General features: G+C 55.0%; 1 protein-coding gene across 3 annotated transcripts in view; it reads right to left on the reverse strand.

The window, feature by feature from the left end:
* Positions 1 to 3,426: 3,426 nt before the first annotated feature.
* TBL1X (transducin beta like 1 X-linked) overlaps positions 3,427 to 15,154 on the reverse strand; it is a 212,395-nt gene continuing 200,667 nt past the window's right edge. For all 3 annotated transcript variants that reach the window (XM_045538435.1, XM_045538436.1, XM_045538434.1), the window contains 6 exons: positions 13,195 to 13,316; positions 9,880 to 9,954; positions 9,476 to 9,603; positions 7,437 to 7,602; positions 5,143 to 5,244; positions 3,427 to 3,902 (listed from right to left, as the gene is read on the reverse strand). In XM_045538435.1, coding sequence (XP_045394391.1) covers positions 3,876 to 3,902; positions 5,143 to 5,244; positions 7,437 to 7,602; positions 9,476 to 9,603; positions 9,880 to 9,954; positions 13,195 to 13,316 — 620 coding nt within the window. In that variant the 3' untranslated portion in view covers positions 3,427 to 3,875. The remainder of the gene's footprint in view (positions 3,903 to 5,142; positions 5,245 to 7,436; positions 7,603 to 9,475; positions 9,604 to 9,879; positions 9,955 to 13,194; positions 13,317 to 15,154) is intronic.

Below are 15,154 nucleotides of genomic sequence, written 5' to 3' on the forward strand. Positions count from 1 at the left end.
TGGAAACACACGGCAGAGCCCGGCAGGGAAAACGTCAGCTCGTGTTTGCCACATGTTAGTTTGCACTGAGCAGAAGTAACATTGGATGTCACCCTGTCGTGTAACTGTTAAGTTCTTCAAATTACTCAGGGCGAGTCCTTGAATCCAAACTCCCAGCAAACCAACCCGCTGATGAAAGTTCACTTGCGTTGCCTTTTAAAAACAGCCAGGCTGCAATACAAGAATGAAAAGGAAACCCACCTTTCAGAACAGCTGCGGCGACGGCCACGGGGCCGTGTTGGGGCCCCTCGCCCTGTTAGCAGAGCCACCACGGAAGGAGGCGCAGCAGGAAGGAGGCACACCCACCACGTTCTCTAGTATCAAAATAAAGCAATTTATTCAAGACACGGAATATGATTTGTTGATTCTCTCTTGAAACAAATGAGCTACAACACACAAGGTGATTTTCTTTTTCCCAAAGAGCGTGAGGGTGAGCACGAGTGGAGGGGAGACCGCAACGGGGTCGATGTCGTTTGAACAGAATCTGGAAAACGCTGACAGAGACCACGTCTGGCTGTACGTCTGACACAGACAATAAAAACCGCAGAAGCCAGAATTCAAAACTTCAGCGAGTGGCGGAAGGTACATTTCTGCATCGGACAAGAAACACGATTAAAACAAAAAAAAGGTGGGACCAAAGGTTAAAAGAGAAAAACAACGAGGAACGAAGCAGAACCTAACATTTGACAAAGTGCACTTCACTTGGCTCCAGGATCTAGTTCTAGAAAGACAGAACAAAGTCCGGCCCTACGGGGTCGTGGGGTCAGAGGGCTGCGCCCCGTCGCGTCCGGCCGTCTGGCCCCCGGGCAGCAGCCCTTTCCCAGGTGTGTGCTGCACGCAGCTCTCGGCCACTTCAAAGCCGACCGGAGACTGCGGCAAGGACAGTCGCGTTACGCCTGCTTTCCAGGTTAAGTTTGGTCACTAACACTCAAGCTCTCCTTGCCAATTTTTAAGGTGAACGTTGAACAAAAACATTCCAGACAGGCCACCCCCTTGGTGACAAAGATGAGTCAGCCAACGTTCTGGCAGCTGCGAGGGTGGAGGAGGGTGTGTAGACGCCGGACGCTCTGGGATCGGCTTTTGCCGAGTGCGGGTGGCTTTGAGGGGCGCTGGCTGCGTTGTCACTCGGCCCCCCTTGCGGCCCGGTGGCAGGTGGGAAGGCGGGATGCAGACCGTCTCCCTTCGTCTTTCTGAGGGTCCCTCCTGGGCACAGGGATTGAGCCCGGGGTCCAAAGTCTCACAGCCCCAGGCACCGACCTGACAGTTCCGACGTGGCTCACATTGCAAACGCTAAAGCCAACACTCCGGGGAGACCCTGGCGACCGACACTCGTGCGCAGATTGTCTGGTGAACCCTCACGGTGCATGTGACGACCAGCACCATCCCGCAGTGTCCTGGTTGGTGACACACGAGCCGTGCCCCCCAAAATGGGCTGACCTCTGACAGCTGACACTCAGTAGAGATGAATGCACTTTTATTTGGGGAGGGGTAAAGATGGTATTCACCTGGGACCCCATAAACTGTACCCCCCAAACCTACTGAGTCCTCGGGGCAGGAAGTTGTCAACTCCTCCAGGGATGCCTGCTATCCTCAAAGGTGGGCACGGCAACGCCATGTGACTTTGGCTTTCTTTGCTAAGTGTTTGGGAAACAGTCTGAATAAAATACTCATCTCAGAAACAGAGCAGCTTTTTGGTCTTTTGGGGCTGGAAGAATTCACATACCCAAGTGGAGGCCAATGGGTTATCTAAGAACGATCAACGCACCCTGGCTTTTGTAGCTGGTCCCGGCACACTCCTAGTCCCGCAGGAAGCCCTGGCCCTTCCCCGATGGCTGGTTTTCAGCTCTGTGGATGGATGCCACCCTCTGATAACACCCTGTTTTGCCGCCAGAACACACACCGACTGAACCCTACCCACTGCCCGCCGACTCAGCAGCCCCCACGCGCCTGGCCAACCTCCCGGCCCCTCCTCGGCCCGCAGGACAGCCCACGGGAGAAGACAGCCTGTCTTTGGACTGTTCCCTGGTTGCTAATTTAAAAAAAATAAGTCAGTGTGGGGTTATGACGAGAGTACAAAGGTCACCTGATCCAATGAAAGGAAGCTCTTCTAGGAACACAAAACCTTGTTTAATTTTTTTCAAAAACAGTAAAAAGATTCATTATTTAGAAAAAAGAATCTTTCTCCTAGTCTCTTGTGAGAGAAAGAAATTATAAACACGGCAGAAATTTTTAGTGACGTTCTAGCTACGGAATTCACCTTCAGGACTGCAAAATCTTCCTTCCTCGCTCATTTTTGTCATCATTAGACCAAGTGCCATGACATGCTGGGGCCTTTACGTGGGACGCGCAAGGACTGGCCGAGCATGCTCTCGGTGGAGCGACCACGGTGGCTGCCCTGCTGTGGACGAGGCGTGGCTGGCGGGTGGAACCGGCGAGCTGTCGGCTTAGATGGTTCTCCAAGACCTTCTGCTTGGGGAGATGCATCCTCGTGGTGCGAACGCAGTGTTGTCACTGCCGTCCTGCCGGCTGCCACAGCAAACACACACCGTTCTCCCCACCCCAGGGGCTGGGGTGGTCCTCCCTGGCTGTGGGACGGGCACGCTGTCACTCAGGGCCACCTCCACCCAGCGCTTTCCGGACCACCTTTCACAAAGCTGAGGGGGGAGGCAAAAGCTTCCGTAGACCCTACCTGTGTCTTCTTAAATTCTTTTTAAAATACGAATCACACAAAGCTCTCTCTGTCTGATGGCCATTTTAGGATTTTAAAATTGTTTTAACATAAAAATATTTTTTTTTTTCCAAAAATACTCCAGGCTCTTTCTCTTATAAGTCATTTTTTTTCTCCAGTAAAAAGTTCCCTGGCCCTGCCTTCTTACATAAAGCACTTATTATGCACCCAAAGTGCCCTTGAGACCTCAGATCTGAAGCAACTATGTGAAAGGGGGAGAGAGGGGGAGAGAGAGGGAGGGAGGGAGGGCACGCAGGGGGCGGTGGGGCGGGAGGGTGGAGCTGGGGGAAGCTGTCCCCCAGAGATTTTGTCGTCTGTCCCTGTGGCTGTGCCTACGGAGGGTGCACGGGAAAGCCAGACCTCACCAGACAAAGGGGAGAGGCGGTGTGCGACGGAGGGAAGGCGCGACAGACCCAAAACAGTTTCCATCTCAGACCGCAGGACCCCCCCCACCCCGCAACAGATTTCCAGCTGACGGAAAAACCACCCAACAAAGAAGATTCTAGAAAATAGAAAGCGTTGGGATTACAAAGCTGCGCGTTTCATCGGTACAAACTGGTCTCTGAACATCCTCTGCGAGAGCAACTGTAGTGTCCAAATTGTCAGGGGAAACAAAGCAAAACAAAAAAACGCCACAGCAAGGAGGTTTTTTTTCTGTCGTTCTTCCCCTTTCGGTAGGTTTATCACAGCGTTTTTCTTTTCTTTTTTTTTTTTTTTGGCACAGCTTTTAAAAATTGTTTTCTGTTCTGTTCAGCCCTCACAGAGCCTGTTGCAGATGGAAACCAAACTGGGCGCATCCAGCCGGTGGCTCCGTGTTCCCCAGGCTGCATGTCCCCGGTGGGAACCGTCCCTTCCCCCCTTGATATGACACTGTGTTTGCTTTTTCTTTTGTTTGCTTTTTTTTTTTTTTAAACTTCTCGATGAAGATTACGAAGAAGATACAGACTCCTGTGGCCAGGGATGAGCTGATTTCGGAGCACACGCTAACGCAAAAGTCAGTTTGGACGGTGCGGGGGCTGGCGGAATTGGTCTGAGAGTGCTGCAACCTCACACAGTCCTTGCTGGTCCATTAGACTTCCTTTTCTCTTTTTTCTGTAACGTTTTGTGGTCACTTCCGCAGATCTAAAACACACACCTGGAAGGAAAGACAAAGCGCCTGTTACCCTGAGAGCCCACACCAAGACGCCTTGAGAGCGGGGTGGGCTGGCTGGCGTCTGCGTGGCTCATGGACAAACGCCGGCAAACCGCACGAGGGAGGCCAGCTCACGGAGGGGGTTGGGACCTGAGCGGCAGTGACCACGGGCCAGAGTCACAGGCCAGATGCCCACGACAGTGACATAGATGGCAACGCGAGCCTAAGCACTGGACTTTGAGAACATTTGGGGGCCCCACTGCCACTGGCTGGCCAGAAGGCCCCTGGCCTTAGAGATCAGGGCAACCCTAAGTCCAGGGGCAAATCGGAAATGTAGACGACCCACGGGGCCCAGCAGGCTGGCAGAACGGGAGGCCACGTCTTGCACCAGCGAGACACGGTCTGTGGGCTCAAATGCGGGTGTGAGGGGAGGAAGCCTCTCTGTGTCGGCACCGGTGACACCGGGGGCCGCACACTCCTGGCTGTGGGGGCCCATCCTGGGCACGGGAGGAGGCTGCGCAGCGTCCCCGGGTTCACGCATGAGACGCCAGGAGCCCCAGCCCCGACCACACTACAGTCACGCGCCGCACAACGACGTCTCCGTGGGTGACGCACCGCACAGATGGCAGCGGCCCCCGCGTTCCAACCTGCGTTTTCCCGAGCCTTTCCTGTGTGTGGGCGCGTTCCTGTGCACACAGGCTTGCCGTGCGACGCCGCCTGCAGGCTCAGGGCAGCCGCGGGCCGTGCGGCTGTGGCCCAGGCGACAGGCCCGCCCAGGCGTGCAGGGGGCGTGCCATCCCGGTTTGCGCCAGTGCATGCCAGGATGTCACTCAAGGGCGGCGTCACCGAATGGTGCGTTGCTCAGACTGCAGCCTCGTCGTTAAGCGACGCATGACTGCAGTGACCACCCCAAGTACCTCCAGACGTGGTTTAATGTCCTCAGAGGGGGCGAATGGCCGGGGTTGAGAACCACTGACTTAACCAAGAAATGCTGACTAGAATGACATTCCGCAAGGGACAAGGAGGCGGCCACTCCCAGATGAGGTGCCAGCCCAGATGGCATCCAGCCTGGAAGTTTCCTTCCCACATGGCACGCTGGCCGAGTCCCTTCTGCGTGCCAGGGCCCCCCAGGACACAGACACCACACGCGCCCCGGGAACCCACGCAGGAGTCAGCCAGCGCGGGGCCACTGTCCCCGCCCGCACCCCGCCGCGCCCCCCGGCAAACCAGTGGTGCTGCTTACAGAGCCATCAGACGCGCTGGCACCCACTTTGTCACCTCGGGCATTCCAGCACACCTCGAAGATGCCACCGGTGCCTCGGTAGCTGTGGACGAGACTCCCACTCTGCAAAGCAAGGCAGTCGTCACTTACACGGTACCCCTCTCGCCCCACTGCTGCCACGGGGTCCCCCGTAAGCCTCTGGCCTATCTCATCCTGCCGTTTCCTGGAGGACCCGAACGAACACAACAGCCCCCTCGCCCTGTAGCAATGAAAACAGCTATCTGATGACTAATTATTGATTAAATGTATCAGTATGTCACGAAGTTCAAACCCAAACACTTTTTGGACAATTAGCTTGAAAGAGCAAAGGCATAACGCACGTGTAACAGAAAACACTGCAGACCATCGGCTTCTGGTTTAAAACAGCACTAATGTGACAAGTGTAAGAGGAGGGAAGGAGAGGCGTTGGGAGCACCCGATAAACCTTCACTTGGGATCCTCCACTAAGGGTGACGGGCAAGGAAATCGGAAGGTCGAGACCAGGAGAGTTCTCACGGAACCTTGGCTCAAATGGACCCTTCAAAGGGTGGTGTTCCGTGGACCGGGAGAGACGGAGTCAACAGTAGTCCATATTTTATTTTCGTATTTAGAGAAAAATTAAAATAAGCTTAAGGATTTTTCGGATTTATAAAAAAGGGTTGAAATGATTCAATGAGTTCTTGATGGTAGGCAGTATCTACTTGATACGGCACTCTTTTTTTTTTTAGAGATGGAGTCTTGCTGTTGCCCAGGCTGGGATGCACTGGTGCAATCACTGCAGCCTCAAATTGCTGGGCTCCAACTACCCTCCTGCCTCAGCCTCCTGAGCAGCTGGGACTGCAGGTGTGCTATCACACCTGCCTAATTTTTATTTTTTTGTAGAGACGGGGTCTCACTATGTTGCACAGGCTAGTCTCAAACTCCTGGGCTCCAGGGATCCTCCCTACTGGGCCTTCCACAGTGCTGGGGTTAGAGGTGTGAGCTACCATGTCCAGCCCGATCATGTCATTTTTCGATGATGCCACTTCACAAATCCCTCCGTCACTATTTGTAGCAAGCACTCCATGAGTAGAGACCCTTGCACATTGGCCCTGAGATGCATGTTTCCCGGAAGGCCCATCTAGGGTTGTGGTGCTGGGCCTGGCATCAGGCTGGTTCTACATAGAGTCCACCATTTCCTTCCCTCCCCTGACAGGACATCGTTCACGTGAGGCACATTCTTGGGAAGCCCGTGATCTGAGTGGACCCCTTGCCAGTGCACATGGCTCCCCTACCACCTCCTCCTGCCACAAGGGGGCATGAACTAGAGAGTGCAAATCCACCTCAATGTCAACGAAGCCAAAAAGGATTTGAGACAGTGGATCAGATTAAAGGGGGCGGGGCATCTGATCCATCCTGGGACCCAACCAACCGGATCCTTGGTTATGTTCCGTGGCCCCCACCATCGCCCCATTTCTCTTTTCCATTAGAATGAGAATGAAGAGCCAGCTGCCCCACGCAGCCCTGCACACGGCACAGCACTAGTTCCTGCCCACTTCTACCCTTTCTATTCGGGATGCTCCTGTCCCCAGGTATGGCCACAGGTACCCACAGTAGTCACATGTACTCAGATCCCGTCTCCTTTGAGTCCTTGGGTAAGAGGACAACCCAGTATTGACACACCCTGTGCTACTAAGACATAAAACATTTCCATTTAGAGAGTCTCAGGGTGTGACAACAGCAAACACATACCCTTTGGCATTCCCCGGTTGCTCCCCGGCGGGCTGCAGGAGCCGCTGTGGGTCAGAGGCGGCAGGGCTGGCCTGGCCCGGGGAGCCTGGATGGAAAGGTGCTGCCCCCACCCCCAGCCTTGGCACCCGGAGGGCAGCACTTGCAGCGATGGGAGAACTGGCTCCCTCGGCCCCCAGATGCCATGGCGCCCAAGAGGAAGACCAGGCAGGTGGCAGGTCTCATGCCACAGACTCAGAAAAAGTAAACAGAATGTGGCAGCTCCTGCTCCAAGGAAGAATATTTTGCAAGATGACGAGCTTGGAGCTTGGGCTCTGAGTCACACGGCCAGGAGCCCTGTGGACCCCAGAAGCTGACACCTTCCCGGGGCAGGGCGGCTGCCCGAGGTGTCTCTCGCAGGGGACTATGCTGAAACCCACGGGTGCCAGGAGGACAGTGCTTGCGGGAGGTGCTCTAGCTGTCCTTGGGCACAGTCCGACCTGGCCCCTGGAAGCGTGACTGCTCGCGCACTGCTTGGGCAAGGGTCCGCCGCAGGGCCAGGCGGTTACCTGAGTGTTCCAGATGTGGACACACTTGTCGAAGGAGCCGCTGGCCAGGTACTTCCCATCGGGGCTAAAAGCTACACTGTAGACGGGCTCCTGATGTTTGGTCAGCGTGTGGATGCAGACGCCTCGCTCGACGTCCCACAGCCGGACCGTAGAATCGAACGAAGCGCTGGGAGGACGGGAGAGAAAACACAACCGCGTCAATGTGCCGGTGTTTAAATGTCTCCGCAGTACGTATTGGACCGAGGAGGGGTTGACTTTCTCAGTGTTTACATTTCGAAAGACAATAAACTAGTGAGCCTTTTTTCTTCTTTTTTTTTTTTTTGAGACAGGGTCCTGCTCTGTCACCCTGGCTAGAGTGCCGTGGCGTCAGCCTAGCTCACAGCAACCTCAAACTGCTGGGCTCAAGCGATCCTCCTGCCTCAGCCTCCCGAGTAGCTGGGACTACAGGCATGCGCCACCATGCCCGGCTAATTTTTTCTATGTATTTTTAGTTTTCCATATAATTTCTTTGTATTTTTAGTAGAGACGGCATCTTGCTCTTGCTCAGGCTGGTCCCGAACTCCTGACCTCGAGCGATCCTCCCACCTCGGCCTCCCAGAGTCCTAGGATTACAGGCGTGAGCCACCGCGCCTGGCCTCTTTTTAAAAACTATTTGTAATTAATTAATTTTTTTAGAGACAGGGCCTCACTCTGTTGCCCAGGCTGGCGTGCAGTGGTGTGATCATAGCTCACCACAGCCTCCAACTCCTGGGCTTAGCGATCCTCCTGCCTCAGCCTCCTGAGCAGCTGGGATTACAGGTACTCGCCACTATGCCTGGCTAATTTTATTTTTTGTAGAGGTGGAGTCTCACTACGTTGCCCAGGCTGGTCTCTAACACCTGGCCTCAAGTGATCCTCCCGCCTGGGCCTCCCAATAGTGCTGGGACTGTAGGCAGGAGCCACTGTGCCGGCCTTGCTATCTGGCTTGTTTTCCCTCAGCAGGGCCCCGCTAGGCACTGGTATGTGCCTTCTATACTTGCTAAAAGGATAATTTGTGCTCCCTGATGGGTACCACATGACACAAAAGTACCTTCCAAGTCATCAAAAAATGATTATAGCGTGTAGTACTACATCACGACAGCTTAAGTGGATTTTAGGACTTGAAATACAAGAGTTACGGCCTCTGTGTTCTTTGTTCCTTGGTTCAGCCACTCAGTTGATGCAGGAATTACATCATCTTTTCCAAGAGACAGACGTGGGTCCAGCACTGCCCACAACAGAAGCCCTCCCTGCCCGGCTGGGGCACGCAGGGGTGGGTGCTTCCTCCTCTACAGCAGAACCGTGCCCACCATTCACTTCTCCCCACCACCCTCCTCTCTGAGCTACGCAGAATCAAGTCCCCGCTGCTGCCTGGTCACCAAACATTCCTTGTCTTCTCTAGGCCAGAGAACATCCATGTCTCATGGACCCAAACCCCTTGGATCCACATCACGGATTCCAGACCCCGCCATGGTGGCGTCCAGCCCTACAGTCTCTTCCTCTGGCATGTGACTGCCTGGCCACTCCACCCCACTCCCCACATTGGTGTCGTGGGGGATTCACGGTATACATGGTCAGGTCAGATCTGGCGAGGGTCCAGGAATCTTTTATCATCACTTGAAATTCCCAACACAGCCATCTCTGGCTTAAGCCAAGTAAACCAAGCCCAAGGTCCAAGCTGAACTCTTCCCATTTCCTTTCTGTGTCTGAACAAAAAGCTTCACCAAAGCCAAGTGCTCGAAGCCTGGACATAGAGCACATCTCTCATACCAGCCTCACGGTCAAAACGATCCTTACTGCAAAGTCAAGCGTCACTTGATAATTCTATCTCGGCCCCTTCAAAGTGAGCTGCCACCTCGTTTAGCTTGGAAGGACCTTAACATACCGGCACCACACTTTGGCAAAATTTCCTGACCCCTCTGTGTGCGAGTGACTTTTACTGGCTGTGTGGCTAACTCGGCCGTGGCGAGCAAGGCCGCTCGAGACCCCGAGCCCGGGCTGTGCAGCCGCCGTCCCCTCACCTCGCCAGCATGATGTTGGAGTTTGGGCTGCTGGTGGCTGGGCCGGTGGGGCTCCACTTGATGGTGTAGATCTCCTTGCTGTGGGCTTGAAGGTCGTGGACACACGTGTCCTGCTTCATACTCCAGATCTAGGGAACACATTGGGAACAGTATGAGCAAATGCTGCTCCTCCCCCGGGGACAATTCCGTGTCGTTCAGTAGGGGACTGGCCCATTTGCTGCAGGAGGCCTGGGGGGCGCCGGGTGGGGAGCAAGGCCACGGGAGGCTAGGACATCTCAGCAGGACCCTGGCTGATAAACAGGACCTCCTAGAACGACAGCGAAAGGGAATGTGCCCAATAACATACAACCCCCAAAGAAACCAGGGCTGTCGGGGAGCAAAGAGCCTGCCCCTCTAGACATCACCTTCAATGTCATGTCATCTGAGCAGGAAGCCAGCAGCATTCCCGAGGGATCCCACTTAATGGCGTTGACCTCGTTCTGCAAGAGAGCACAGGGTTTGAAACAGACATCAGGGCTGGCCGAGGTGCCGCCGCCTTCCACCAGGGGGCAGGAGCGTGCTGCCCGGGCCGGGCCTCTCTGGCTGTGCCCTGGATGTCAGCACAATGCAGGAGCCCTTGCATTTTTCTTTTCTCACTTGGCCTTTTGCATTTATATACAAGCACAGCCACGCACCACACGTAACCAGCCACCCCCATAAAAAAAATCCCTACCAGGAGGAAGCCAAACGAAGAGAATTCACATATAATAAAACACAGCAAATAAAACCAATAGTTATTTTTTAAAAGTGGGAAAAAATTTTAAAAGTGAAAAAAAAAACGGACTTTGAGAATCGCTTTCCTATGCATCTTTCATATGACAGCTACTCGCTCTGTCTCCGTGGCTGCAAGGTGCTTCTTTCTTGGCGAGGGCCGGGGAGGGGGTGATTGCAAGGGTGAAGCTCCGTGCTCTGTGCGGTTCCACGCAGGGCAAGGGCTGGCCCGGGCGGAAGACAGTGCAAGCCACGTGCACAAATGCACACAGGCAGACACAGATGTGCGAGGGAGTCAGACGCAAGTGATGAGCGTCAGGAACACACACAGGAGAGGCCAAACCCCCGCCGGGGACTCGCCATCCAGCCCAAACAGCCAAGAGAAGGGGACACACCGGAGACACATGCAAACAGGAACCGCCATGGCAAGGTCTTGCGGTGGGGCAGGGTGCACCAGCGAGGCGCTCCCCGGGGGTTGTCTGTAGGGCCCCACCTGCCCAGCACAGCCCCACTATGCGATGCCTGTTGCCCTGGCGTAACAATTAATTAATGTCACACTCATGATTAATCGCCTAAGCAATTTCACACTCCTAAGTGCTCTGGTTTGGATGATAAATTACCCGATCACGCTGCTTTCCGAGGACACTGAGTTATGAAGGGTGTGAAGCGGGGAAGTGACAAGGCCACATGTGTGTGCCATGCGGCTCGGGTGGCGCATGGCCCCGGACAGGGAGGAAGGAAGCCCGAGTGCAAGGAGCAGGCTGCGGTGCAAGCCAGGGCAGGGCGCAGGGGGCAGATTGGAGAAGGGTGTGTGTGAGAGCGTGTGCCTGCGTGTGCCAGAGCAGGTCGGAGGGGGGGGGGGCTCTGGCCGCAGCTGCTGAGAGGACCCACAGGCAGGTCTCATAGGGAATGTGGAGCCAGTCACCATGCCAGTCCCCAGCTGAGCCCAGCTTCAATCCTCCAGAAAGGAACAAATTCCCTCCTGGGAATGGACCCCCAGCCCCAATCCAAGTGAGGATTTCTAGGCAGCATGCAGAATGGGCTCGTAGATGTCCACTCCAGCGTATTTGGCTGGAGCTTTGCTCGGAATGATTAGACACAGTGAGACCCCCTTAAAGAGCCAAGGGTGTGCCGGGGGCAATGTCCTAAGCAGGGAAGCTGGAAACCATGGGACTGTGGGCAGCCCTGGTAAAACCTTGTGGATCGTCTAGGGTTACAGGGGAAACACGCTGAGACCAGAAAAACAAAGACAGGGTCATTTATAGGCAGGAGATGTTAACAGGACGATGGACGCCCGTGCTGTAATAGCACCTCCTTTGGAAGCAGGGACCCCGGGCCAGGGGCGGGGCGAGGTGCACACTGGGGAGAAGAGCAGGCAGGACGAGGGAATTCCCATCAGTTAGAGGCACGATGGCAGCTCTCTGGGGACTCTGATCACCCCCCACTGCTTTAACAGGGGCCCTAAACACAGAATGATGCTCTGGGTGCTGGACAGAAAACAGCAAGCAGCCCCGGGCCTGCTCCTGATTCACTCTCCGTTTCTGCGGGAGGCAGCTGCCAGGCCACGGCCAGCCCGGTGTGGGGCTTCACCTGGGGCCCAGGGGCCCAGAGGGCGGCAGGGGGCCTGGAACGACGGGGAGGACCCTGTGCCAGGCCGAGGGATGCTGTGAGTATAAGGTGGGGCGTGTTCCTGGCAGGGCTTAGCGCGGGTGAGGGGCTCAGGCACACAGGTCTCGGGGGCCTGAGCACAGAGGACTTTGGATACCAGAGAGACCTGGGGACAGACGGGAAGAGTCTCACGTGCCATGCTAAGGAATCGAAACCAGCTGCCGCTCACACTGTTGCACCCGGTGTATAAGGTGGCACTTTTCAGCCTCTGGTTGTGTCTGTGATTTTCTCTTATCATCGACTTCAGCGTCTGCTGGGCACACTCCTAGGTGTTAGGTGTGGTTCTCTCCATACTTACTCTGCTTGGGATGTGATGAACTTCTTGGATTAAATGTTGACGTTTTATACCAAATTTTAGAAAACTTGGCCATTACTGCTTCACATAATTTTTCTGTTCCATTCTGTTCCTTCTTGCCCCATCACATGTACGCTTAGAGTGTCTGGCACTGCTACGTAGCTCATTAAGCCTCTGTTCACATTTTCAATCTTCCACCTGTTCTTCAAACTCACCAATTTCTAGGCTCTCCCCTCAGCTTCACTAATCCTACTTCTGCCATCTCCAATCTGCTGTCAACCCCATCTATTAAATTCTCATTTCAGACATTATACTATCTCAGCTTTCAAATTTCTATTTGTTTTTATTTTTTTAATTTTAATTTTTTTTTGAGACAGAGTCTCGCTCTGTTGCTTGGGCTAGAGTGCCGTGGTGTCAGCCCAGCTCACAGCAACCTCAAACTCCTGGGCTCAAGCGATCCTCCTGCCTCAGCCTCCCGAGTAGCTGGGACTACAGGCGAATGCCACCACCATGCTCAGCTAATTTTTTCTCTATGTATTTTTAGTTGTCCATCTAGTTTCTTTCTATTTTTAGTAGAGACGGGGTCTCACTCTTGCTCAGGCTGCTCTTGAACTCCTGAGCTCAAACGATCCACCCACCTGGGCCTCCCAGAATGCTGGGATTACATTTGTTTTTAAAGACTCAGCTTTCCATTCTCTGCTGACAGTCCCCACCCACGCACTTACTATGAGCACCTTTTTCTTTATGTCCTCGTACACTTTTCTCATAGCTGCTTTAACGTCTTTGCTGCAACATCCAACACTGAGGTCACTTGGGGTCAGTTGTTCTCACTGCCTACCCACAACTGGGTTGATCCACTGCCAGGGGTAGCCACACCGGCTCTAGCAGCGAAGGGCTGTCGGGGAACTGGTCTGCTGTCACTCCATGTTTTAATCCAGGAATGGGAGAAGCAGCTCTCACATCACACTCTCAGGAATGCGAGCCGGGGGTTGGAACTCCCGCTTACCGTGTGTCCTTGGAAGGTCTTGACTGGGCGGTCGCAGCCGAGCCGGCAGACGTGAATGCACATGTCCGTGCTACAGGAGGCGAAGGTAGTGTTGTTCTGCCAGTCCACGTCGAGAGCAGGCGCTGCGGAGCAGGGGACAGAAGGGACACTGTGGTTATTCATCGTGCAGAGCTCCACAGCGTTAGAACAAGGAAGAGCACAGGCTAGAAGCCTCGCTTGGTAACGTGATAAAAACATTCCCAGCACGAACACACTCTCTTTCCTTCAAAGACCTTACAGACCCTCTCCTTCCACATTTGCAGGGACAACAATATAGCTCTGGCGAGAGTCTCCGCGACCCCCCGCCACCCGTGCCCTGAGGGGCACAGACGTCTCGCTCCCCTGCACGGGGAAGGGAGATGGGGCCGCTCCGCCTGCAGCAGCACTGTGGTGGGTGATCGGACTCATTTTTAGACAGGGAGGAGAAAAAAGGAAAGGAAGGAGGTTTCACACCCTATGTTCAAGATCCCCCAGTTTAAAAACATCCCCTGCGGCACATCAGCGCGCCCCATGCACTGGAAGATAAGCCACAGGAACCCTGTGGGGAGAAGCCCGGGCGTGTGGTGTGGGATGGGAGGGGAGCACCCTCCCCAACGCCTGGTGACAAGGACAGAAACAACACAAAGCCTAACTGATCTCACAGTCTAGTGGTGGGTCTCATTCTCCACCTTCTGATTTCGGGGATGGGAGCAGGAAACCCAGCAACTTTCCAATGCACCAAAACGGCCGGAGCCTGAGTTAAAAACCCGGCCCTGGTCCTGTCCCCAGAGCTCTGGACTGCACAGGTGTGGACCGTGCTCTGAGGGACCCTGGATGCACGGTGAGAGCCAGGGCGCTGAGGCCGGCGCAGCCGGGGCCTCGTCCTTCTCCGCCTCTTTACTGACGTGCAGCCTCAGGCAGGGCAAAGGCCAGAGCCTCACTGCCAGGGGGCTGTTGCGAGCAGCCCTGAGGCGGGGGTGAGCACCGGGCCAGGGGAAGCGTCCTCGGCGACAGCAGAGTGCCTGGGTCCCAGAGAGGTTCTCAAGGTGTGACAGTTCACGTGGCAGCTGTGACTGCGGACGCCCATCCCCCTCTGTGCTTCTGGGGCAGTGTGTCTTTGATCCTCACTCCTGTCCTGCAGCATAGAACAGGTCTGATGCTGAGAGTGGCTGTTCTACCTTCTCTCAGGTGTCCACAGGCTCGAGTGGCCACCTGCCACTTCTGGGGGCCGCCAGGCCACACTGTGCTCAGGCCCCGCCTCCCCACTGAGATCCTTCCCACAGCACACTCCCTAGACGCAGTCCCTCGGCACGTGAGGACTGACAAGGCAGGCCCAGCCCAGGGGAAAGGCCAGCCAGCCCCTCTTCCACCCTCCTGTTAGGGATTGGGGCTGTCCCTTGTGTGGGGGAACCTCTGGAGCCTGTCCCGGGTTCACAGCCAGAGGGAGTGACTCAGGGCTGGGAAAAGCACTGCACCGGATACGTGTAAAACAGAGAAGACGAGATGGGCGTGGTGTCTCACGCCCGTAATCCCAGCACTCTGGAAGGCCCAGGTGGGAGGGTCGTCTGAGCCCAGGAGTTGGGAAACCAGCCTGGGCGACACAGCGACACCCTGTCTCTGCAAAAAAATTCAAAAATTATCCATGTATGGTAGCGCACGCCTGTAGTCCCAGCACTCTGGAAGGCCCAGGTGGGAGGGTCGTCTGAGCCCAGGAGTTGGGAAACCAGCCTGGGCGACACAGCGACACCCTGTCTCTGCAAAAAAATTCAAAAATTATCCATGTATGGTGGCGCACGCCTGTAGTCCCAGCTACTACTCGGGAGGCTGAAGCAGGAGGATCATGTGAGCCCAGGAGTTAGAGGCTGCAGTGAGCTACAACACTGCGCTTCAGTCTGGGCGACAGAGTGAGATCCTATCTAAATAAATAATTAAACAAACAAAA

The sequence above is a fragment of the Lemur catta genome, chromosome X (genome assembly GCF_020740605.2).
Source record: "Lemur catta isolate mLemCat1 chromosome X, mLemCat1.pri, whole genome shotgun sequence".
NCBI classification, from domain to species: domain Eukaryota; kingdom Metazoa; phylum Chordata; class Mammalia; order Primates; family Lemuridae; genus Lemur; species Lemur catta.